Source organism: Myotis nattereri, assembly GCF_964212035.1.
Source record: "Myotis nattereri genome assembly, chromosome: 3".
Lineage (NCBI taxonomy): Eukaryota > Metazoa > Chordata > Mammalia > Chiroptera > Vespertilionidae > Myotis > Myotis nattereri.
This window is the reverse complement of record NC_138077.1, coordinates 180,802,518-180,827,521: the sequence shown is the minus strand read 5'-3', so window position 1 is coordinate 180,827,521 and position 25,004 is coordinate 180,802,518. Positions and strand designations below refer to the sequence as shown.

General features: G+C 43.7%; 1 protein-coding gene across 1 annotated transcript in view; it reads right to left on the bottom strand.

Moving 5' to 3' along the window:
* RAB3B (RAB3B, member RAS oncogene family) overlaps positions 1-25,004 on the bottom strand; it is a 65,350-nt gene that overhangs the window by 9,755 nt on the left and 30,591 nt on the right. Inside the window, exons 3-4 of the mRNA XM_081087149.1 lie at positions 9,273-9,391; positions 6,619-6,743 (exon numbers count right to left, since the gene is read on the bottom strand). Of these exons, the coding sequence (XP_080943275.1) occupies positions 6,619-6,743; positions 9,273-9,391 (244 nt within the window). The remainder of the gene's footprint in view (positions 1-6,618; positions 6,744-9,272; positions 9,392-25,004) is intronic.

The following is a 25,004-nucleotide window of genomic DNA, read 5'->3' as shown; positions in this document are numbered from 1 at the left end:
TCTTTAAAAATAAAAACAATCCCACGGCATTTATTGTCATAAATAAATAACATAAGGGCAATCAAAGCCATATGAACAAATGTTTAAGAACCATACTCCCAACAAAGGGCACTTAAAAGCCACAAACTGTTAAGGTTACACAATCTTTAAGTGAAAACATAAAGACACGGGAGTGTGCATAGAACTTTGTGTGCAAGAAAACACAAAGTGGTCTGGACTCCGCCCCTTCATCAGTACAGTGGAGCTGATGATCATGCCACCTTCCAGGCGACGAGTGAGCGAGAGGGTCATAAGAGAATTGTTGTGAAAGCACATTGCGAACGTCACCAAAGTTAGTTACTGTCATCAATGCCAACTGGGTCTCTTTTCCTCTGGAACGAGGCTTAGTGATGCAAGGTTTCAATGATTCATGCCAATCCAAACACTTTCAGCAAGCGCCTAAAACAGGCAAGGCAGCATACAAGAGTCTGTGGAGTCTGAGTGGAGAATTGTGTGAATCGAAATGACGGGATCCAAGAGGAATAGAGCCAAACAGTCCTTCCCAGTCAACGAATCCATATCCCCTGTCTTTCAGAGGGGCACACGGAGACCCACGGGCAGGAGACAAAAAGCTCAGGTCACATAGTAAACTCGTGGCAGAGACAGGATAAAACGGTCAATCTCCTCACTTCTAGTCTGATGCTTTTCCCACTATACTTCGCTGGAGTGAGTGCATGTATGTGTTTTGAAACCACATTTTAAATCGGTCTCTTCTTCTCTTGTAGGCAGAAGCACATTTGCCTTTTTCTAGCCTCCCTGGGCTCTGGCCAGACCCATTCCCAATCAGATGCGGGGAAGGGACAAGAAGCCCCTTCTGAAGGGCACAGGGAGGCAGAGGCCCTAAAATGACGTGCTTCCTGGAATAGGAGGCCCTGAAACTCCTCCACTCTCCCAAAGATCCACTTTCCCCAGGGTCTTTACAGCCGTGCTCATGTCCCAGGAACTTCACAGAAGACCTGTTGCTACTCACTCACAGCTTCAATAAATGCTAGTTGCTGGCCATATCAGTAGCCTTGGCTGAATGAGCTGAGAACAGCTAAAAAGAAGAAGAAAAAAAAAAGCCTGAAGAGGGATCCCATAAAGCAGAGAATGGCACTGCAGCACTGATGAGCAGACCACTGAAATGTACTTAATAGCCGGCATAGCGGAGGGAAAAGACTAGGGTGGTGATGAGAAAGGCTGAGCATCTTCCCTCACTGTTCCCAGGTCTGACCACTTTCTTCCAAAATTCTTAACATGGCCCACAAGATTCTGTGATCTGGTCTCTGCCTACTTCTCCACTCTCATCTCACACAATTCTCCCCTTGATTGTTGAGGCCCTGTGACATGCTAACTTTTTCTCATCCTTTAGTTCTCAGCTTAAGTGTTACTTTCTGAGAAGATCTTGGCTCTCCGCCTAAAATTAGGTCTCTCTTACCCTACCTGGTTTGGCTCAATGAATAGAGTGTCAGCCTGCGTACTGAAGGGTCCCAGGTTCGATTCTGATCAAAGGCACATTTCGGGGTTCCAGGCTCAATCCCTAGTGTGGGTCATGTAGGAGGCAGTTGATCAATGATTCTTTCTCATTGTTAATGTTTCTGTCTCTCTCTCCCTCTCCCTTCCTCTCTGAAGTCAATAAAAAATATTTTTTTAAAAATCAGGTCTTTCTTTTTCACTTTCTTCATAGGCTGGTAACTTATGTTACTTTTATCTGCCCACCATACCTTTCTTTAAGGAGCCCCTATTTTAAACAGTTTGGTGGGACTATGGGTTATAATACTTGCCTCCCCCAGCTATTGGGGTAGGCATGTGACTCACAGGGGACCAATCATATTCTTCCCTGAGACTTATATATGGTGGCTGGGAGAGAGAAGTTCTTTTTGCAGGAGTTGGGACAATATGAATCTGGAGCTGCCATCATTCACCTTACTCCCCATGCAGTGTTTGGCTACAGGAAGAGGTTGAAGGGATAAGCAAAGCTGAAAACTAGAGAGTACAATTAAGTCCAAGGTCTAGTGGACTTCACATGTATGTGAGCCATATATATATATATATATATATTAAGTTTTTATTGAAACCTAGTTTGATTTAGGGTTTTATCACTTGTCATAACAAAAGTCCTAACTTATGCAGAACTTATCACAATTTTTAATAGCTTTATTAAGATATAATTCAAGTACCAGGTAATTCACCCCTTTATACCATTTGAATTATATATTTTTGTATAACTATTTGTTTAAAATTTATTTCCTCATTAGTTCCAGGACAATAAGGATTATAGCTGTTTTCTTCACTGTTATATCTCAAGTGCCAAGACAGAATTTGCCTGGTTCAAAGTACATGCTCAAAAAATATTTTTAAATGAATAACTGAGTAAATGTATGAATAAATGAAAATCTACCCTAGTCTGGGTGCTTGGGAATAATGAAACAAATTAGACATAACTTTGCTGCTCTCGAGGTCAAGTAAGCAAGTTCTGGCTAAGCAATAGAGGAACGCTCAGGAAGTTGAGTAGGACTGAGATTGGTTACCTTGGCCTGCCCAAATCTGACCACTTCATTAAGGCCTTCTTCAAGTGCCTCCCTAAACCCTTTATTAAGAATCTCACTTCCATCTATGTTTCTATGTAAGTTTGATAGAGCTATACTGACTCCACTACTTCCTAACTATGTAATCTTGAGCAAATTACTTAATCTATGAACGTCATTTGTCAGAGTATTGGGCATGTCCTATAGTACCTACCTTGAAGGGTTATTTTGAGAATTAAATGAAATAATGCAAAGTTCTTCATATAATGCTTGGCTCAATATATATCACTCATTATTACCATATTTGCCCTATAGTGTGGTTAAGTGGTTAGGCTCTGGAGCCAGACTGCTGCTTGAGTTCAAATTCTGACTCTACCTATTACTAACTGTGACCTTAAGCAAGTTACCCAACTCTTTGTTCCTCAGTTTTCTCATCTGTTAAAAAAATAACTTGGAGATAAGAAAAGTACATGTCTCAGAGGATTTTAAGAGAATTGAATTAAATGAGTAATACCTTAAAACATTTAGAATAGTGCCTGGCACATGGCAAACATCCAATACTTAACCAGCTTACTTTTAAAAAATCTTAGTCATAAAGACTTGGCATGCTGGCTATCTTTTTTCCTAATATAAAACTAATTCACCTTTTAAAAACGTAGTCTTGTTTAACTCTACGGGCTTGACATGCTGATTATATATTTTTTCTAATGCACACCAAAATATATACACAAAATCATCTTGCACACGTCCAGTGTCTTGGGTGTCTCTCTTTGGGAAACACTGCTCTAGGCTCGCATGTTCCCATGATTTCTGGTTCCCTGAACACAATGTGCTATTCCTTGCCTTTGTCAGTGTTATTCTCCCTGCTTAGAATGTCTTGCCTCGCTTTCTCCCTTGGCTGCTCCTACTTGTCTTTACGACTCAGCTTAGGCATCGTGTTCTCTGACCCCAACTGAATTAGGTGCCTCCTCTGTGCTCCCACAATCCCCAGCATATCCCGAGTCTATCACAACAGTGATCACTTGGGGTATCACTGTTTCTATCCTTCACAGACCAGGGAATGTCTCCTATTTCACTGCACAGTACCTGGCATAGAGCAGGTACTCAGAAGTCTTAATTGGATTGAAGTAAAATGAGTAGCCAAATACATAACATAATACACATTTAATTGAAACATATTTGTGCAGTATCTTCTCAGTGCAAGGCCACATACTAGGCGCTGTGGGTACAAAGATAAATAAGATTAATTTCCTGGCCTCGTGGAGCCTTTGGGAGATAGACAAGAAAACAAGGGCACCCACGTGCCATGGGCACTGTGACTGCTGCCTGTATGGGGTACATTAAGTGGGGACCCAAAGAAAAGAGCTCTGGGCAGCCAGGAAAGGCTTCACAGAAGATGTGCAGCTTGAGTTGTTTTGAAAACTGTGTGTATGTGTGGGGGGGAGGGGGTGTTTCACTGGATGAATGAGGGTGGGGAATGGGACACAGAAGAGAGCATTCCAGACAGATGGTGTTTAGAGGGTCCAGGGAGGGTGCTGGGTGTTTCCCTGGGGACAGCAGGTTGAAGACATAAAGAGACAGCCTGAGGTCACCTAGGTGTGGGTGGCAGAACATGCTTTCTGTTCTGTGAACCACAGACGGAGGAGGTACTTTCTGAATCCTGAGAAACTCTGTGATGGTATAAGAAGAGTACAACCCAAGATAATCCAATCTTCCTTTTTATTACTTAACTAGAGGCCCAGTGCATAAAATTCATGCACAGGGAGAGTCCCTCAGCCCGGCTTGCACTCTCTCCAATCCGGGACCCCTTGGAGGGATGTCCGACTGCTGGTTTAGGCCCGATCCTAAATTGGCAGTTGGGCATCCCTCTCACAATCCAGGACCGCTGGCTCCTAACTGCTCACCTGCCTACCAGCCTGATCCCCCTAACTGCTCTCCCCTGCCAACCTGATCCTCCTAACTGCTCTCCCCTGACGACCTGATCCTCCTAACTGATCTCCCTGCTAGCCTGATCCCCCTAACCACCTCTGCCTCTGCTCCGCCACCATGGCTTAGTCCTGAAGGATGTCCAGAAGATCGTCCAGAAGATGTCCGGTCTAATTAGCATATTACCCTTTTAGTAGTATAGATATATTTATTTTTTAATCCTCACCTGAAGATATTTTTTCCATTGATTTTTAGAGAGAGTGGAAGGGAGAGGGATAGACAGAGAGAAACACTGCTGTGAGAGACACATCCATTGGTTGCCTCCCATATGCCCCCCACCAGGGCCGGGAGCCTACAGGGAGCCTGCAACAGAGATATGTGCCCTTGACCGGAATCGAACCTGGGACCCTTCAGTCTACAGGCCAACGCTCTATCCATTGAGCCAAACCAGCGAGGGCCCTTTTTGTTATTTACCTACAGTTTGCTAGTTTCTATTTCAGAACACCCTGGGGAATAGGGGAAGGGAGAAAGAAGCATAGGACTCCTCCCCCAACACACACATACTCATAATACATGTAATATAAATATGTGCAACACACAACACACATAATACAAATATATACAACACACTTGGACATTATACTGTACAGTTTACCTATCTACCAGCCCATATATCAGTACTTCAGAAATTGCCAGAGAGTGTAACTTTAACTCTCCTAGTGCTGAAAACTTACATCACCTAAGTTGTGAGAACTGTTTAGACTAGCTAAAAGCTAAGCAATAGAGGAAGATTTCTCTAAGGCAGTGGTTCTCAACCTTCCTAATGCCGCGACCCTTTAATAAAGTTCCTCATGTTGTGGTGACCCTCAACCATAAAATTATTTTCATTACTGTAATTCATAACTGTAATTTTGCTACTGTTATGAATCGTAATGTAATTATATATGTGTTTTCCGATGGTCTTAGGCGACCCCTGTGAAAGGTCGTTCGACCCCCAAAAGGGTCGCGACCCACAGGTTGAGAACCGCTGCTCTAAGGCGATCTTACATTAAAGCCCAATACAGAAAAGAAAAGAAAAAGTTGCTATTTTAAGCAAGTATTGGCAGGGGTCCTCCTGTAGGGCCACTGAGACACACCTAAGGCACCTGGGTCTCAAGGGAGCATAAGAATCAAGATACTTTAACCTTGGAAAAAGCCAGAGCATTACTGAGCTGCATACTTAAAGCCACACTGTTTCCTCCCTTCAAACAATGACTTTTGTTGTGAAATGTGTTTTGGTGAGGAAGGATCCGCTTACATTGGGAGAAAGTGTAAGACACAACCTGTGATGTTCAGTGCTATAGTTACTGTAGAGTTGTTTGATATGAAGGACATTATCACAAGCCGCATAGAGAGTCTGCTCTACAGTTGCCAATGAAGAGCAGTGCTTCTCTGGAATAATAGGTTTGTTTTTAATTTAAGAACCATCTCTGAACCATGTAACTGATTATGTTTCCCTCTTTGCAATGGTTGCTAGGAAGCTCGAAGCCAATATTTTGGCCCAACTCTTGCTTATCCCCAAGAATTTACAATATATATACTTATCTCACTGCAGGCTTCCTCTTATTTACCTCCTACCCTTGCTTTTCCTTTGCTCCAATGTTCTCACTTATTTAGGGGTTTTTTTTAATGTACTATGATGAATTTTATTAAACACCTTAAATTTTTTGTGAAAGGAGCTGGTGAAAAAGTGTTCATAATTTTAAGTTTTACTTATATATTCAATGTAACAAAATATATGCATATAATCATAAATTTCCTAACACAAAGCTATATGTTCATCACATACATATAAAACAATACATAGAGAACATCTATAATAATAAAAGCATAATATGCTAATTAGACCGGAAGTCCTACTGGATGTCCTTCCAGACAAAGCCGCAGCGGGCGGGGGCCGTGGCAGAGGTGGCAGAGGCCCCGGGCCATGGTGGCAGCAGGCAGGGGCTGCGGTGGCAGTGGCGGGCCAGGGCTGGGGCCAAGGCCCTTGCACAAATTTCATGCATCAGGCCTCTAGTATGTACGTATTTCACAATCTCCCCAATGTCACATTTCCATGCACGCACACACACACACAAACATAAACACACATGTGTTGTATACATACCAAGTTGCTCTGCGAGGAGCCGGCCCTTTTCAGCAGGAACAACCCTTTCTTCCTCCATGTCACACTTGTTTCCCACCAGGATAACCTGTGCATTGTCCCAGGAGTAGGTCTTGATCTGAGTAGCCCTAAAGAGCGACAGGTAGAGGACCATGTTAATGATATACACACCCCAGGCTGAAAAGGGCTCTGTGAAGCTTGAAGAAACTGATTCCCTTCCATGGGAATAGCAACACCCAAGTTACTATTAATTAATTCAGCTGAGGACAGAGACATGCCTGCCCCAACTAGCTGTCACAGATGCTGATCCCTGAGCCCTGGTTGCAAACTTTACCTAGCTCTTTGGAGCCCTCTTCTAATGCATTTGCCCGCCCCTCTTCTCAGCAGGCAGAGAGCTCTTTCTAAACCATCTATCTGACCATATCCTTTCTTTTCTTCTTCTTTTTTTTTAAATATATTTTATTGATTTTTTACAGAGAGGAAGGGAGAGAGATAGAGAGTTAGAAACATCGAGGAGAGAGAAACATCGATCAGCTGCCTCCTGCACATCTCCAACTGGGGATATGCCCGCAACTCAGGTACATGCCCTTGACCGGTATCGAACCTGGGACCTTTCAGTCCGCAGGCCGACGCTCTATCCACTGAGCCAAACCAGTTTCGGCCCATATCCTTTCTTAAAAGCTTTCTCTCCCCCACTACCCATGCAATGAAGTCTAGATCCCTCCGTCAGGCGTTAAAGACCATTCACCTCCCATCTCTCCAGCCTCATCACTCTTCCTCCCACTTTACAAACCTTCTCACCCATTCCGCCCCCCAAATGCTTTTCCATGGCTTGTGCCTTTGCCTGTCCTGGGAATCCTTTCCCCACACTAACTTGTCTCAAAGGCCCAAGGTTCCCTGTTGGGAGCCTTCCCCAGGCCCAGCTAGCCTCTCCCTCCTCTTCTGATTCATAAGCCTTAGATCATAATTATTTGTAGAAACCAAAATGTCATCAGTGCTTTCTTTTATGTACAATGATTATGAAACTTTTTAAAAATAGTTTTATGTACTTTTCAAATTTTGAAAGTATGTTTTACTTCTATAATTAGAAACAGCATTTTGAAAGAGGGGATAAAATAGGACCCTTATATTGTGGAGACATCTTTTTGTGGGGACGGGCCTAACTCTGTCCCCAACCAACCAACCAACCAACCAACCAGGTAGAAATGATTACTTCTCCTTTCGTTCCCCTTCACATTCACTGTGGCTACTGTTACATTTGCCTGAATGTATCTGTCCTTCCTTTGAGGGCAGGGATAGGCTTATTCATCTTTGGGGTGCCAGTCCCCTGCAAAGAGCACAGACCAAGAGAAGTTGACAGTGAATGTCTGATGAATGAGTAAGTCAGAAAATGGTTAATCCTGAAGCAGATCTAAAATTATGACCCTACCCTGACACGGACCCTAAATCTAACTCAGTCCTAACTACAAACTGGATCCGTCACTGACCCTGCTGCTCCCAAAGCTGATCCCACCAACACACTTTTCTTTCAGGGTGAGAAGTCTTTCCCACAAAGGAAGGAATTCACTCAGCCATCACTTGTTGTGGGCCAACAAAGAGCCAGCACTGCTGCTCTGTGCCCAGCCTGCTCAGCTTCCCTGATTCTGAAGAAGAGCCACAGCACAGATGTCCCACCTTCCCCCATCCTCATCCTTCCCACGGACAGGGGCATCGGGTCCTGGCCCCTCCCTCCAACCTGTCTTTACCCCCATGCACCCTTCTCCCTGTGAGTTATGCTCCAGGAAGAATGATGTAAGTTGCTCAGAGGTTGTACCACTGGGGAGCTGGGCTGATTTCCATTGTGAGCTGAGTCTTTACCAACTTGGATTGAATTGGATGTGCTCTTGGACCCCTAGCCCAGCTCAGGGATTAACTTGATAGGGAAGCAGTATGTGCATTCACTCACTACTGTGCCCACAATGCTCTTTCTAAAACATTCATCTGAACCTTTGGTTCCAAACTTGTTACCCCAGCATGCAAAATCCTTCATGACCTCTGCTCTTTCTGTCCTCGCACTTACCTTCCGCATTTGCACATCTGTATTTTTTTTTTCTAGAACATTCTTATCCGTTCACCCTTCTGGCCAACTTCTGTTCATCTTACAACATGCAGCATATGTCAGCAACTCTAGGACACTTCCCCTGACTCCCCAAGCTGGGTCAGAGCCCTCCACTGGGTTCCCACAGCCCCAGCGACTCTCTTCAACTTGTCACATGTTATTTTCATTGCCTGTTTACTGATCTCATCTGTGAATTCCTTTAGGACAGGAGCCAATCTAATTCACCCAGATTTCTCTAGCCCAGCCGTGGGCAAACTACGGCCCGCGGGCCGGATCCGGCCCATTTGAAATGAATAAAATGAAAAAAAAAAAAGACCGTACCCTTTTATGTAATGATGTTTACTTTGAATTTATATTAGTTCACACAAACACTCCATCCATGCTTTTGTTCCGGCCCTCCGGTCCAGTTTAAGAACCCACTGTGGCCCTCCAGTCAAAAAGTTTGCCCACCCCTGCTCTAGCCCATAGCACAAGGCCTAAACCACACTTTAGGTTTTCTTGAACAGGTTGATGAATGAATGAATGAATGAATGAATGAATGAATGAATGAATCGCATACCAATCTTGCACAGCATTGAAAGACTCCTCATTGGTGATGTCATACATCAGAATGAAGCCCATGGCCCCACGGTAATAGGCTGTGGTAATGGTCCGGTACCGCTCCTGCCCCGCTGTGTCCTAGGTGGGAAAAGAAAGAGTCAGCCTCCTAGAAAGTTTGCTTTCGTTCCTAAAAAGTCCCCAGAACAATTAACTAATAAGAGCACCTATTATGTGTCTTGTATTATATTTGCTGATTAGAATAAAATGATATTTAAATCCTCATAGAAATTAATAAGAATATAATTAAAATCCCAACAGAAAAATGGGCAAGGGAATAAACAATTCATAGAAGAAATGTAAATTAATATTTATTATACAAGGTTTTAACCAACCTGGCCAGTGTTGCTAACTGGTTAGAATGTCAGCTTGCACACAGGCGGGTCATGAGTTCATTTCCTGGTCAAGGGCATATACCAGGGTTGCAGTTTGCTCCCCACCCTCAAGTCAGGGTACATGTGGGGGGCAATTAGTTGATGTGTCTTTTTCACATCGCTGTCTCTCTCTCTCTCCTTCCCTCCTTTTCACTCTCTTGTCTTCTACTCTATGAAAAGCAATGGAAGAAATATCCTCAGGTGAGGATTTTTTAAAAAGGTTTTAGCCATAGGCGGCAAAATACTAGACATATGTCATAGGAAAATCTTTACTGATACAGCTCCTAGGACAATGGAAACTAAGGAGAAATTAAACAAATGGGACTACATCAAAATAAAAAGCTTCTGCACAGCAAAAGAAACCATCAACAAAACAACAAGAAAGCTCACTGCGTGGGAGAACATATTTGCTAATGTTATCACTGATAAGGGTTTAATCTCCAACATTTACAGGGAACTCATACAACTTAATAAAAGGAAGATAAACAATCCAATCAAAAAATGGGCAAAAGACCTAAATAGATACTTTTCGAAAGAGGACATAAGGAAGGCCAAGAGACATATAAAAACATGCTCAAAGTCACTAATCATCCAAGAGATGAAAATCAAAACGACAATGCGGTACCATCTCACACCTGTCAGAATGGCTATCATCAACAAATCAACAAACGACAAGTGCTGGAGAGGATGCGGAAAAAAAGGAACACTCGTGCACTGCTGGTGGGAATGCAGACTGGTGCAGCCACTATGGAAGACAGTATGGAGTTTCCTTAAAAAACTGAAAATGGAACTCCCATTTGACCCCGTGATCCCACTTCTAGGAATATATCCCAAGAAACCAGAAACACCAATCAGAAAGGATATATGCACCCCTACGTTCATAGCAGCACAATTCACCATAGCTAAGATTTGGAAACAGCCTAAGTGCCCATCAGCAGATGAGTGGATTAGAAAACTATGGTACATCTACACAATGGAATACTACACTGCTGCAAAAAAGAAGGAACTCTTACCATTTGCAACAGCATGAATGGACCTAGAGAGCATTATGCTAAGAGAAATAAGCCAGTCAGAGAAAGGTAAATATCACACGATCTCACTCATTTGTAGATTATAATGAACAACATAAACTGATGAACAAAAACAGATCTAGAGACAAAGAAGCATCGATCAGATGCTCAAACCGCATATAAGCATAAGTGATGTACGCAGATAATAGGGGGTGAGGTTGAGGGCAAGACTAGGGGGATGAGGGGACAATGGGGGGGATAAAGACACATTTGTAATACCGTAATCAATAAAAAAAATTTTAAAAAAAGATGTACAAAAGGGGCAAACCTCAAAAAAAAAAAAAATAGAGCCAGAAGCATTGAACAGACCATCCAACCTAAGAGGGAAGGAAGGGTTGTTGGGCGGGCAAGAAATCAACAAAAGGTCTTGTATGCATGCATATGAGCATAACCAATGGACATGACAGTAGGGGGGGGGGGAGGGCTTGTGCTGGGGGTGGGAGTGGTCAGGGAGAGGTCAATGCGGGGAAAAGAAGACTTATGTAATTTTTTAAACAATAAAGAATTTAAATTTTTAAAAAGTGTTAAAATGATTTTTACCTTATTTTTAATTATAATTCCCATTATAGATGAGGATATAGTGAGAAGTTGCAACCTCACACCTGCTCATGGGAGTGGAACTTGGTTCAATCTTTTTGGAAATCAACTTGAAAGTCTCAAGAGCATTAAAAATATCTGTACTCTTTGACCCAGAATTTCTTCTCCTAAAAACTTTTCCTACAAAATTGGAAAATCAAATACCTAATCACAAAAATGTTTGTTACCACTTTATTTAGACAGTGAAAAAGTATCATCAAACTATATATTCAACAATAGGAGATTGGTTCAACTATAAGATTTTTATATGTGTTTATTTATTTATTTTTTTATTATTATTAGTTAAGGTATTACAAATGTGTCCTCATCCCCCCCATTAACCCCAACCTCCCCCCCCCCCCCCCCCCCCGCCCCACACACTCATGCTCCCATCCCCCTGTTGTCCATGTCCATTGGTTTGGCTTATATACATGTATACAAGTCCTTCGGTTGATCTCTTCCCCTTACCCCCGCCCTCCCCTACTTTCCTTCTGGGGATTGATAGCCTGATCGCTGTTTCTCAGTCTTTGAGTCTGTCCCTTTTCATCAGTCTATGTTGTTCTCTATAATCCACAAATGAGTGAGATATATGTGTTTATTTTTGTAAGACAACTTAATGACCTGGGACAATGCTTGTGATATGATATCAGTTTTGTAAGTATATCTGCAGAGAAGAAAACTGGAAAGAAATGCATCAAAAATGAATAGTTATCTCTACTATCTTAATAGTTATCTACTATCTTAACAGTTATCTCTAGTAATTCTTGTCTCTCTTATACAAGAGACAAGAATTACTAGAACTTTATTTTTCTTCATGTAATTTTATTTTCGTTACAATAAGCATGTATTATCTACACTAATAAAAGAGAAAAATGGTAATTGGCGTACGGCAATACCTTTTTCATTGGCTAATCAGGGCTATATGCAAATTAACTGCCAACTAAGATTGGCAGTTAACTGCCAACTAAGATTGGCAGTTAACTGCCAACAAGATGGCGGCTAATTTGCATATGTAGGCACAATGCAGGGAGGCGAAAGGGAAAGCAGGAAGAAGCCCCCTGCCACTGACAGTGATCTGAAACCCAGGGGGGAGCTAAGAGCTGGGGGGCAGGCCCCAGGCCGCCTTTGCCCTGCCCTCCAGCCATGATCGGAGAATCAGGCGCCTTTGCCGCCCTGGCCAGTGATAGCAGGAAGTAGGGGTGGAGCCAGCGATGGGAGCTGGGCACGGTCGAAGCTGGCAGTCCCAGGAGCTAGGGGTCCCTTGCCTGGGTCTAAAGCGAAGCCCACGATCACGGTGCCCTCCGCTGCCACTGCAAATCCCCGCTGCCTGGGCCGGACGCCTAGGCCAGAGGCGTTAGGCCTGGGCAGGGGCGGAGCCTGCAACCGCGGGGAGCTGGGGGTCCCCTGCCCAGGCCTGACACCTCTGCCGGAGGCCTCAGGCCTGGTCAAGGGGCCGATCCGGTGATTGGTGACCAGAGGGTGATGAGGGTCAACTCCTCTGGCTGAGGCATCAGGCCTGGGTGGGGGGCGGAGCCGGGGATTGGGGGGATATGATGGTCCCCTTGCCCAGGCTTGAAGCCTGGGTCAGAGGTGTCAGGCTTGGGCGGGGGGTGGAGCAAGCGATCAGAGGGAGATGGGGGTCCCCTGCCCAGGCATGATTCCTGGGCCAGAGGCCTCAGGCCTGGGCGGGGGCCAGAGCCAGTGATCGGGGGGAGATGGGGGTCCCCTGTCCAAGCCTGACACCTCTGGCGGAGGCGTCAGGTCTGGGCAAGGGGCTGATCAGGCGATCGGAGGGTGATGGGGGTCAACGCCTGAGGGCTCCCAGTATGTGAGAGGGGGCAGGCTGGGCTGAGGGACACTCCCCCCACACACACACACCCAGTGCACGAATTTCGTGCACCGGGCCCCTAGTTCTTATATAAGGAGAAATAAACATTTTTTAAATATATATTTTATTGATTTTTTACAAAGAGGAAGGGAGAGAGATAGAGAGTTAGAAACATCGATGAGAGAGAAACATCAATCAGCTGCCTCCTGCACATCTCCCACTGGGGATGTGCCCGCAACCCAGGTACATGCCCTTGGCCGGAATCAAACCTGGGACCCTTCAGTCCGCAGGCCGACGCTCTATCCACTGAGCCAAACCGGTTTTGGCAGAAATAAACATTTTTACTAAAAACAATTACTAAGACAATTATTTATCTCAAGCCTCTCACAGTCCAGTTGGAAATGTCACTGGAGCACAATGGGATGCTTCACAAATGTCCACCCGGTGCACGTGAGGGGCCAGCCAATCTTCTGTTTCATTACAGTTTTAGAATGTGTGATGCTAGGACATGAATAAAACATTTCCTCCATATTAGCTCATTTAAATTTTATCAAACCCTTGTGAGGTAGGTGTTATTAGTATTTACATATTATAGTTGAGAATATAAAAAAGCAAACTGGTGACAAAAGCTATGCCTTAAATCCAGGATTTATGATTCCAAATCCAATGCACATACCACTACCCCTCAATCAATGAAAGATTTATTCACAAGCACTTCCTGAAGACCATCTATAATAATAATGGGAACAATAATAATTATAGCATGCCATTATTTGTACATATGTTACACCTGTTACCTACAAATGTCAGAATTGGGATTCAAAACAAATCTGTCTGACTCCTTGTTGGAGTACTCACTCCTTGAATCCTACTCCACTATGCCAACTGTTGGGTCCAAGTCCCTTTGCCAGGGACTGGTCATCCTTGGATGTGGGGCATGAGAAGACAGAGAAGACATGAGAAGTCGTGGGTATGCCAAGAGAGGCTTTATTGCAGTCCAAGTAGCCATTGCTACTACGGAGCCATTAGATAAAGCAATTCTTGCTAATGCAGTAGCAAACACAGGAGCCATCCTAGGAAAACAGCACCAGCTGGTCTGTAACACGTCTTCCCCACAACGCAGCCCCCAGAATAGGAGCTATACAGGAGCCAACCACACTGGCTGGTTAGTAACATACAGTACTTTATACTAACTTAGACAAGAGCGGCTTCTTGCCAAATAGTGACCTCACTATTTGGGTTATAGAAGGGCATGCCTGTGCAGTGTCTGCATTCTTGCTTTTGCACCTGTGTATGGTACATTAGCCTTGAACACCCTGATTAGGATTCCCACGCTCAGAGTGGCCTTGAACATCCAGCATACGCTGACTGACTAGTCACACTCCTACACATAATACAGTATACTGCCTTGGCCATGAACTATACTTCGTGTGACATAAAGATGGAATAAGCACCCGGCAGGTGTGGCTCAGTGGTTGAGCATTGACCTATGAACCAGGAGATCACAGTTTGATTCCCAGTCCTGGTTGTGAGCTCCATCCCTAGTAGAGGGCATGCAGGAGACAGCCGATCAATGATTCTCTCTCATCATTGAAGTTTCTATCTCTCTCTCCCTCTCCCTTCCTCTCTGAAATCAATAAAAATATTTTTTAAAAAATGTAATAAGCTCCATCCCTGTCCTCAGGAAGCCTCAGTAAAAGTGTAGAGGTTGCAAAGACCAAATCAAACTGATAATTAGTACTGTGTGGCACTCTGTGATATAGAGAATGGACTAGAGGGAGAAGAAGTGGAAGCAGAAAGTCTGGTTAGAAGAACTTTGCAGTGGTTCAGCTGAGACCTGGTCAGGATTTGAACTAGAGTGGTAGCAATGGGGATGGAGTGGAACCAGATTCAAGAGGTATTTAAGAGGGCCCTGGCCAGGTAGGTAGCTCAGTTGGTTGTATACCAGATATGAAGGCCACATATGTAATACGTTAATAAATAAAGAAATTTTTTAAAAAAAGAAAATGTATCAGGCAAATTAGTCAAGGTGGACTTGTGGTGGTTTTAGGTAGTTATGGAAGGCTTGTCAACACAGAGATAGTGTATCAGTTAAGACAGATTGGGTTATTCAGTAACAAGCAAGCACAAACCTCAGCAGCTTAAACAAAAGGTTTTCTTTTTCACTGTTGTTACATATCCACTCAGGTTTGGCTGGGTGCTCTGCTTTTTGTCATCCTTATCCAAGGATAAAGATTGACAGAGCAGCTACCAGAGGAAAAGAAAGTATATGACTCACGTGTTGGCTTTTAAAACTTCCACTTTTCCCATTTCACTGGCCGAAGCAAGTCACATGCCAGCAGCCAAGAAAGTGCAATCCTATAATATGCCCAGGAGAAGAACTGGAAATGTGACAGGCAGCATAATGACTCCCACAGGTGAATCTGTATTGAGCCCAAAAGCATTGCCTGGAGATGCTTATTTGTCAATAGAAGGAGGACAACAGGGACTTTTCTAAAGAATTTTCCAAGCAGGTAAAAAAAATTTTCCAAGCAGAAAAGTGAAGGAGAGGTGTTTTTTAAAAATCTTTATTGTTGAAAGAATTACATATGACCCCTTTTTTCTCCCATTGACTCCTTCTAGCCTGCCCCCAACCCCCAACCCCAGGCCTTCACCCCTCTATTGTCTGTGTCCATGAGTTATGCATATATACATACAAGTTCTCTGGTTGATCTCTTCCCACCCACCCAGCCGCCCCCGCCTCCCCTGAGATTCTACAGTCTGTTTCATGCTTCTGGCAGAAGAAAGTTCTTGTCAGTGAGTACTCTGAAAGAACTTTATGAACGGTGGGCAATACGAAATGGGTAAGTGATGAAGCTAGAAAGAGCTTTGAATGGTGTACTATGGGGTTTGGACGTCACCTTTTGAGGTATGGGATTAACATGATTAGATCTAATTTTTAGAAAGGCCACTCTGACTGTAATGTGGAGAATGGAGTGGAGGGAGAAGACCGGGGAAGCAGAAAGGCTGGTTAGAAGATCTTTGCAGTAATTCAGGTGAAACCTGATCAGGATTTGAACTAGAGTGGTAGCAATGGGATGGAGTAGAACCAGATTCAAGAGATATTTAAGAGGGCCCTGGCCAGGTAGGTGGCTCAGTTGGTTAGAGTGTTGTCCCAATACACCAAGGTTGTGGGTTCAATCCCTGGTCAGGCACATACAAGAATCAACCAATGAATGCATAAATAAGTGGAACAATAAGTTGATGTCTCTCTCCCTCCCTCTTTCTTTCTAAAACTCAATAACTTTTTAAAAAGGAGGTGCTTAAGAGGTGAATTACAGGGCATGGTGACAGATTGGATATGAAAATTAGATATGAAGAGATGAGAAATCTAAGATAACAATGATGTTTCTGGCGGGGCTCATAGAAATATTCACTGTTCGCCATATCTACATAAAAGCTCTGTGTATGGACCTATGAAACAGTGCAGCCGTATTTGATCCACCTCTCCCATGCCCTTGCCTCTGCTTCCTGAGCTCCTCAGCGAACCTACAGATGAGACTCCTCCCACAGATTGGCAGAGTCAGACCCTAAATCTTGTCTTCTAGGGTTTAGAATTAAGCCACTCTTCCATCCAGACTGGTGATCTAGTGGCCCAGGCAGGATTTCTGAGCAACCACACTGCCACCAGGTCTTAACTCTTCTGCGTTATACTGTTTCTCTGCATTATACCTGCATTATACTGTTTCTCTGTGAGAGTTTCTAGTCCCCCATCTCTGCCTGGAGCCTGGCCCTGTATCCCAGGTCTTTGACAGAAGAGTCCTGTCACCAACTGATACCCCATTAGTTTAAAATCCTGGCATACAATAATAAATGGGCTTGGACATGGAATCAGTTTCATCTCTGTAGTCCTAGTAGTGCCTGGCACAGAGCAGGGAACACAGTAGGGATTCAACCACCGCTGTTAAACAAAAAGCCCATATAGTTTTGATGTTAAGAGCATGGTTTCTGGAGTTAGACTTCTGGGTGTGAATCCCTGTTTTAACACTTACCAACTGTGATTATGGAAGGCAGTCTCTAAAATGGCTTCCAGCTCGGCTTGCATGGCTCAGTGTTTGAGCATCGACCCATGAACCAGGAGGTCACCGTTTGATTCCTGGTCAGGGCACATGCCCAGGTTGCAGGCTCAGTCCCAAGTATTGGGTGTGCAGGAGGCAGCCAATCAGTGATTCTCTCTCATCATTGTTGTTTTTCTCTCTCTCCCTCTCCCTTCCTTTCAGAAATCAATTAAAGCCATATAGATGGCTTCCAGTGATCACGATCTCCAGGTATTCATGTTCTTATGTAATCCCCTCCTTGGGAAATTTACCTTTTGGGGCCTTAATTTCTTTTTCTATAAAAATGAGAATAATAGCAATACCTTGCTTCATAAAGTTATTATGGAGATTAAGAAAGTTATTTTATCTAAAATGCCTGGAACAGTTCCTAGTACATAGTAAGTACCTGATGGGCATCAGTTATTATTCTGGTACTTCCAGAGTCAGCCTCAGGAGCAGGTCCCCAGGGTCTGCCAGCAGGAGTGGATGAGACTCATACCATATGTCACTTCCATCCCATTGAACCTGCTGAAAGCTGTTGCAGCTAGAGTCTCACACAAAGTTTCCCTCAAAGCGTAGAAAATGGCCAGACAGAAAGGGAATGAATGAGTGTAAGAGTTGAGCAGGTCTTGGCCTAACTCCCACTCTGCCATTCACCACCTATGTGATTTTGGACAGCTTGGTTTTTTTCATCTCTCTAATGCTCAGCTTCCTCACATCTGGACTGGACATAATAATACCTACTTTGTAGAGTGTTTCAATGAAATAAGATGCTTTTTTAAGTGTCTAGCTCATAATAGGTATTCAAACATGGGAATTTATCATTTTCATTATTATTGAATTTTTCTAAGCCTTAATTTCCTCATCGGTAAAGTGGTGATAATAAGACCAACCTTGAAGTGGTTGTGTAAGGATGAGAGATAACGTATTGGTAGAGCCTGGCAGAGTGCCAGGCACATAGTAGATTCTCACTAAAGCTCATAGTAGCTGCTGCTATTACTGTTGACATTGTTGTTATTGTTATTTTACTAAAAGATAAACAAGATGGGAAACAACAATAATCCTGCCTCACAGCCCTGTGCTCCAAGAAAAGTAGCCCAGCGAATAGCCCCTAAATCACCCTCCCTCTCTTTTATTTTTAAAAATCATTTTTGATGAACATTGATTCCCTTTCCACTGGTGAGAGTCAGAAATAGAACCAGAGAGGAGACAGGAAGGAGAAAGTGGCATGACTCACTGGCTACTTGAGGAAAGAGACCATGTCATCAAGAGCAATCAATTTACTTCTAAGAAACAGACATTCATTGAGCTCTTCATATGGGCAGAGCATAAGCCAGAGAGAGGATACCAGGGTGAGCAAGCCACTGCTCTGGCCTCCAGCAACCCCATCAATGTGGCAGAGGGAAAGGAGCTAACATCAACTGAACACCTATTATGTGCCAGGCTCTTTGATACGTGTTTTACATAGGGGATCTCATTTATTTAATAAATAACAACAAAATACAACTATAAAAATGCTAGTTGAGCATTGTTATATGCCAAGCACTTATTTTATTTAACTTTTTAAATCTTCGCCCAAGGATATGTTTATTGGAAGGAAAAGAGAGAGAGAGAGAGAGAGAGAGAGAGAGAGAGAGAGAGAGAGAGACACTGATGTGAGAGAGAAACATCGATTGGTTGCCTTCTGTATGTATCCCAACTAGAGATTAAACACAAAAAAGCCTAGGTATGTGCCCTGATCAGGAATCAAACCCACAATCTTTTGGTATATGGACAATGCTCTAACCCAGTGGTCAGCAAACTGCGGCCCCTTGAGTGTGGCTCTTCCACAAAATACCATGTGCGGGCGTGCAGGTACAGTGCGATTGAAACTTCGTGGCCACACTCAAGGGGCCAAAGAACCGCATGTGGCTCGCGAGCCGCAGTTTGCCAACCACTGCTCTAACCAACTGAGCCACCCAGCCAGGGCGAGCCCCCATTTTATATATAAATTAATTGAAAATCACAGATTAAGTAAATTGCCTGGGGCCAACAATCTCCCCTCCACTGGAGGGTAAGGCTGGAAATCACCCACAAAGCTTAAATGGAACCACATGTGTCTGGCACATAGGTTGTATTAGTTATCTTCTCTATCTTCCATTGCATCATCAATCCAAACAGTCCATTCATTTCTTTCTGGAATTTCCTCATGGTCACCCACACATGCCATACTCATCTCTGCTCCATATTTCTGTTCATGCTACTCTCTCTGTCACAAATGCCCTCTCTCAGCTCCTTCACTTGTCCTATTAGATTGTTAAATTCTAAAGTAAAAAGGAAACCTTAAAAGTTATTCAATCCACCCTCTCACTCAAAATAGGAATTCCTTCCATGGCATGCTTGTATTAAGTGTTACCCTTGAAAAGCAGCCATTCCACTGATGGATAGTTCTGATTATTAGAACATGTCTTCCTTCTGGTGAGCTGAAATCTGCATGTGGTCATTTCTACCCATTGACTTAATTTTGTTCTCTGGAGACACAAAGAATAAATTGAATTTTTCACTCATGTGGCAGCCTTCCAAATATTTAAATCCTATTTTTTTTAGGAACTTAGTGTTTACAAAGTTTCTTTCTTACTATCTCAGTTAATTCTAAGAGAATTCCTATGAGAGAAGGACCAATATCCTCATTCCACAGAAGAGGCAACTGAGGCCTGAAGAAAGTGAATGATGAAAAGGGGCTTCTGACTCCAAGAAGCCAGTGCTCTTTGCATAAGGCTACATCTCTGATGTCTTAAATCACCTGTCATGGGGATCTTGACAACGAACGAATGACCGAAACAGGAACGAGAACTTGAAATGGTAACTGAAGGAAGGAAGGTGTTTAGTTCTCTGGGGAACAGTACCACCACCTTTAAATACCTGAAGTGCCTAATGGGATTTTCCTTCTTTCAAATCTTCACTGGGTGCTGATTCTGTGGAAGGGTTGGCTAAGTCATGAAGATCAAAGGATGGCTAGGACACGCTACCTGCTTGATTCTTTGGATGGGGATTCTGAAGCCACAAGGCCCATTCCAGAGAGCCTTCATAGTGCCTTTCCTTGAGGCCACATTGGAGCTCAGCTTAGTAAAGAAACTGTTCTCACCATCCTGGCAAAGTCAAATGTTCCAAGTACACGCTCTCCTGGCACCATGTGCTTCTCCTTTGTAGCACTCATCCCCACTGTAATTTTCTGTTTATTTGTGTAATTATTTGATTAAGGTCTGTCTCCCCTGCCAAACTGCAAGTGCCACAAGAACAGGATGTCTGGTTTTGCTTACTATTGTGTCTGGCACAGCACTGACACATAGGATGGGGGGGAGGTTTCCAATAAACACTGTTGAAAGGATGGATTTAGGGGGTGTCCGCAACATTTTTGATAGAGCACACTAAAATTCAAATCTCACCATCTTCCTCTAAGTCCAGATCCCTTCCCTGGCTTCCCACAGCCCACACAATGGGGTGCAAGCTTCTCAGGGTTTCTTCCCTCTTACTCTGCCACTGAGTTTCAGCTTTGCCTAACTACTTGTGGTTTCCCAAACACAATGATTCTTCACACCCCTGGGCTTTATGCTGATATGTGGAACTTTGACTGGAATCTCCTTCTCTTTTATAATTCACAACCTATTCAAAAGTCACATCCTCTCTGCAGCTTTCTCTGACCTCCTTTTCCACAAAGTAACTTCCTTCTCTGCCCTTTTATGGTTTGCCATTATATCACTACACACATCACATTTATTACAGTCACTGGCTTACTTATCTGTCTCTTCTTTCAGATTATGAGCATCTTGAAACCAAATCTTATGTTTAGCTAAAACCCAGGCCCTCAACTATAGCATCTTGTACATGGTAGACACTTAATAAGAATGCTGGTGAATGAAACCCAAGGACTCACAATGTACTGAGTAGGGAAAACTCACTCACAACCTCAGGATTGGTTGGGAAAGTGTCTGTGAGATCATATAAGCTCCCTCCTCTTTCTAGTTCCTTTCCATCTGATAGACAATAGTGGGAAGCCCAGTGCAGTGACGGACTTGGGAGGTCACACATCTAGTAAGAGGTTATCCCTGGGGCCTTATCCCTGGATCTTGCCCTGTTATACACTGAGTGGCCAGATTATTATGACCACCCCATCAGTACTTCTTTGGGCCACCTTTTGCCTTCAATACTGAGGTGATTCTTCTTGGCATTGCCTCCACGAAATGTTGAAAGGTGATGCGAGGAATCTGACACCATGCCTGATGAATAGCACTGTCCAGTTCTATGAGATTTGATGGTTGTGGAACCAGCTGCCTGATGGCTCTTTTAACTTCGTCCCACAAATGCTCAATTGGATTGAGATCTGGTGATTGTGGGGGCCACCTAAGCAAGGTAATGTCTCCTTGATGTTCTTGAAACCACTCCTGCACAATACGAGCACCGTGGCATGGCTCATTGTCTTGTTGGAAGAAGCCACCTCCATTGGGATACGCCATCAACATGATAGGATGAACTTGATCAGCAATGATACTTAGGTATGTTGTGCTATTCAGACGTTGTTCCACACGAATTAAAGGGCCCAAATCATGCCAGGAAAACATGCCCCAAACCATAACACTGCCCCCACCAGCTTGAAGGGTTGTACTCATGCATGTGGGGTGCATGCTTTCATGCTGTTTCAGCCAAATTCTCACTCTGCCATCTGCATGATGTAACTGGAAATGTGATTCATTGGACCACATGACTTTTTTCCAATGCTTGACTGTCCAATCTTTGTGTTCCTGTGCGAATTGGAGACGTTTTATCTTGGTAACTGCAGATAACAAAGGTGTTTGAACAGACCTTCGGCTGTTTTGCTGATACTTGCTCAATGGCTCCGAGCGCCAACAATCATCCCACGTTCAAACGCTGTTAATTCGCGTTGTTTACCCATATCTTCAGAAAAAAATCACTTCTACTGTTGTGGTAACCTGCTTCCCTATTTATAACGGTCTGGCCCTCTAGCAACTTCAGCACGAAATTATAGCTAATTTGCCTACAAACATCAGGTGGTCATAATAATCTGGCCACTCAGTGTATATCTGACTAGAGGCCCGGTGCACAACATTTGTGCACTGGGGGTAGGGGGGTGTCCCTCATCTGTCCTGTACCCTCTCGCAGTCCGGGACCCCCAAGGAGTACTTAGCACTGCCACGGAGGCAGGGGAGGCTCCCACCACCGCTGCTGCACTCGTGGCGCTCCTCCTGTGGGAGCACACTGACCACCAGGGGGCAGCTCCTACATTGAGCATCTGCCCCCTGGTGGTCAGTGCGTATCATAGCGACCGGCCGGCCGTTCTGCCATTTGGTCAATTTAGGGGTGACCAGGCCTGCAGAGGAGAGCAGTTGGGGCCATTAGGCCGACAGAGGAGGGCAGTTGGGTGTGAGATCAGGTTGACAGGGGAAGGCAGTTGGGAGCGACCAGGCCAGCAGGGGAGGGCAGTTGGGGCAATCAGGCTGGCAGGGGAGGAGAGTTGGAGGTGATTGGGCCGGCGGGGGAGCAGTTAGGGGGCGATCAGGCTGGCAGGCAGAAGCAGTTGGGGCAATCAGGCAGGCAGGCAGGCAGGCAAGCTGTTAGGAGCCAGCAGTCCCGGATTGTGAGAGGGGTGTCCAACTGCCAGTTTAGGCCCGAATTGCCGGCAGTCAAACATCCCCCAAGGGGTCCTGGATTGGAGAGGGTGCAGGCGAGGCTGAGGGACACCCTCCCCCCCATGCATGAATTTCGTGCACCGGGCCTCTAATTAATTATAACGTATTTCATTTGTACCTTCTCCAGCTAATAAGCCCTCATCAGTACCCAGCACAGGATCTACCAAGTATTTTAAAGATACCTGCAGAGTGAACCATCACTCATAACACTCCATTGCTTTGGCATGGACAAATTTAGCATCAGAGTTGCCAACCCATTTCCTCTTCACTCTTTTTGCCTCCAATTGAGCATTCTGAGAAGTCTCTCTGGGGAATTCATTTAATTTACCACCTGCTGTATTCTTTATGTGACTCACCCAACTCCCCTTCAAGATAGGGAGAGGTGGGGGAAGAAGTAAGGTGGGAGAGGGCCAGGAGGAAAAAGAGAAGCTTGGAACAAGATTATATTTAATACACCCCTGGGTCACAGCAAGTAAAAAGAAATGAGAGTCAGGTCTTGTATTAAGAAATTGCTGGTGATACTAATAGGACCCTTATCAGATAGTTCGCAGAAAACAAGGTTAATAAATATATACATGATTGTTCAATAAGTAATAAGAGAAATACAATTTGAAATTATAAGATACCATATTTTACCTACTGACTTAGATATATTTGAAGCTGGTAAAGGGAGAGTAAAATATAAATTTCACTACTGAAAATCTGTCTAAAGAAAAGAACCTGAAAACTAGGAAATGTTTTACACACAAGGATGATCACTGATCACTGCAACATGATTCACAACAGCCCCAAATTGAGAAATAGTTCAAAATTCCAACAATGGAGAACAACTAAGCTTTGAGAGGCTGGAGATTGTGCCTCTTTCTTATGCCACCGGTTAGAGTGCCCAACACATGGTCATTGCAGCAAATATTAATGAATGAATATGGTGCATCCTCCCTATAAAATACAGTGAAGTCATTTAAAGCATATTCATAAAGATTTTCTTACAATGTTTAGCTATACTTATAATGTTACATTAAAAAAGCAGGATATAAAACTGAATGTACAGTATGACCTAAACTATGTCAAAAATTCAGAAAAGACAGTGGAAAGAAACCAATCAAGTCAATAACGTTTCTTCTTTATGCTTGGCTTTAATGTCGAAGTATTTTTTAATTGAGCATATATTACTTTTATAATTAAGAAAAACTAAAGCCATAGTAAGAACTGCAATTGCTATTATTATTAATAGCACAGGGAGAAGGGACTATTTGAAAAACATGGAGCACAAGCCATAAATTGATAATTGTTGTAGATGGTTGATGGAGTGCATGAACTATTTAGTTTCCCTTCTCGAGGCAATGTTGGAAATTTTCCATAATGAACAGCTAAAAAGAAAAAAATCAGTAAGGCTCAAAAGAGCACAGCACCTGGGAAGAGCACAAGCAGTTCTATTTTTACTGGAGTGTAAAATACAATATGTTATGGTTTCTAAGATGTTCAATTGTTTATATTTTAGCAGCTCTGAAATAAGGATGTATGTTATAATTGATAGTGTTTTAGATTTCTGAAACAAATTTAGCATCAGAGTTGCCAACCCATTTCCTCTTAAAATACTAGGTGAAGGAGGAAGTAGGTACGAATAAGGCTGAAGCTAGATCATAGGGGTCTTGAATGCCAGACCAGGTGCTTGGACATTGTCCTACAGAGAACAGAGAGCCATGGGAGGGGTTTAATGGGGTCCCACACAGGGCTTATTGCCTGGAGGCCATTCAGTAAATGTGTGTTAAATGGTGAGGCCATTGAGGATGGGGTCACTGCTGCTTATGCCAAAGGTTAGGGAAGTTGAACTTTGGGAGAAGGGTTTGAGGCCTTGCTCTCCCCACCTTTTTTGTCATCTCATGAGTCCCAGTTCTCTCCAGCTCTGCAGGGCAGAACCACTGGGTTGTCTGATAGAGTTGTCTTCCTCCCTCCAACCCCCCACTTTACTTCCATTTTTCTGATAGTAAAAAAACATTTCCCCCAGACTTGAGCCAACGCCATCGCTGATGTGAATGTCACAGGCCAAGGTTCCATAGCACCTTCTCACATAATATTCCAAAGC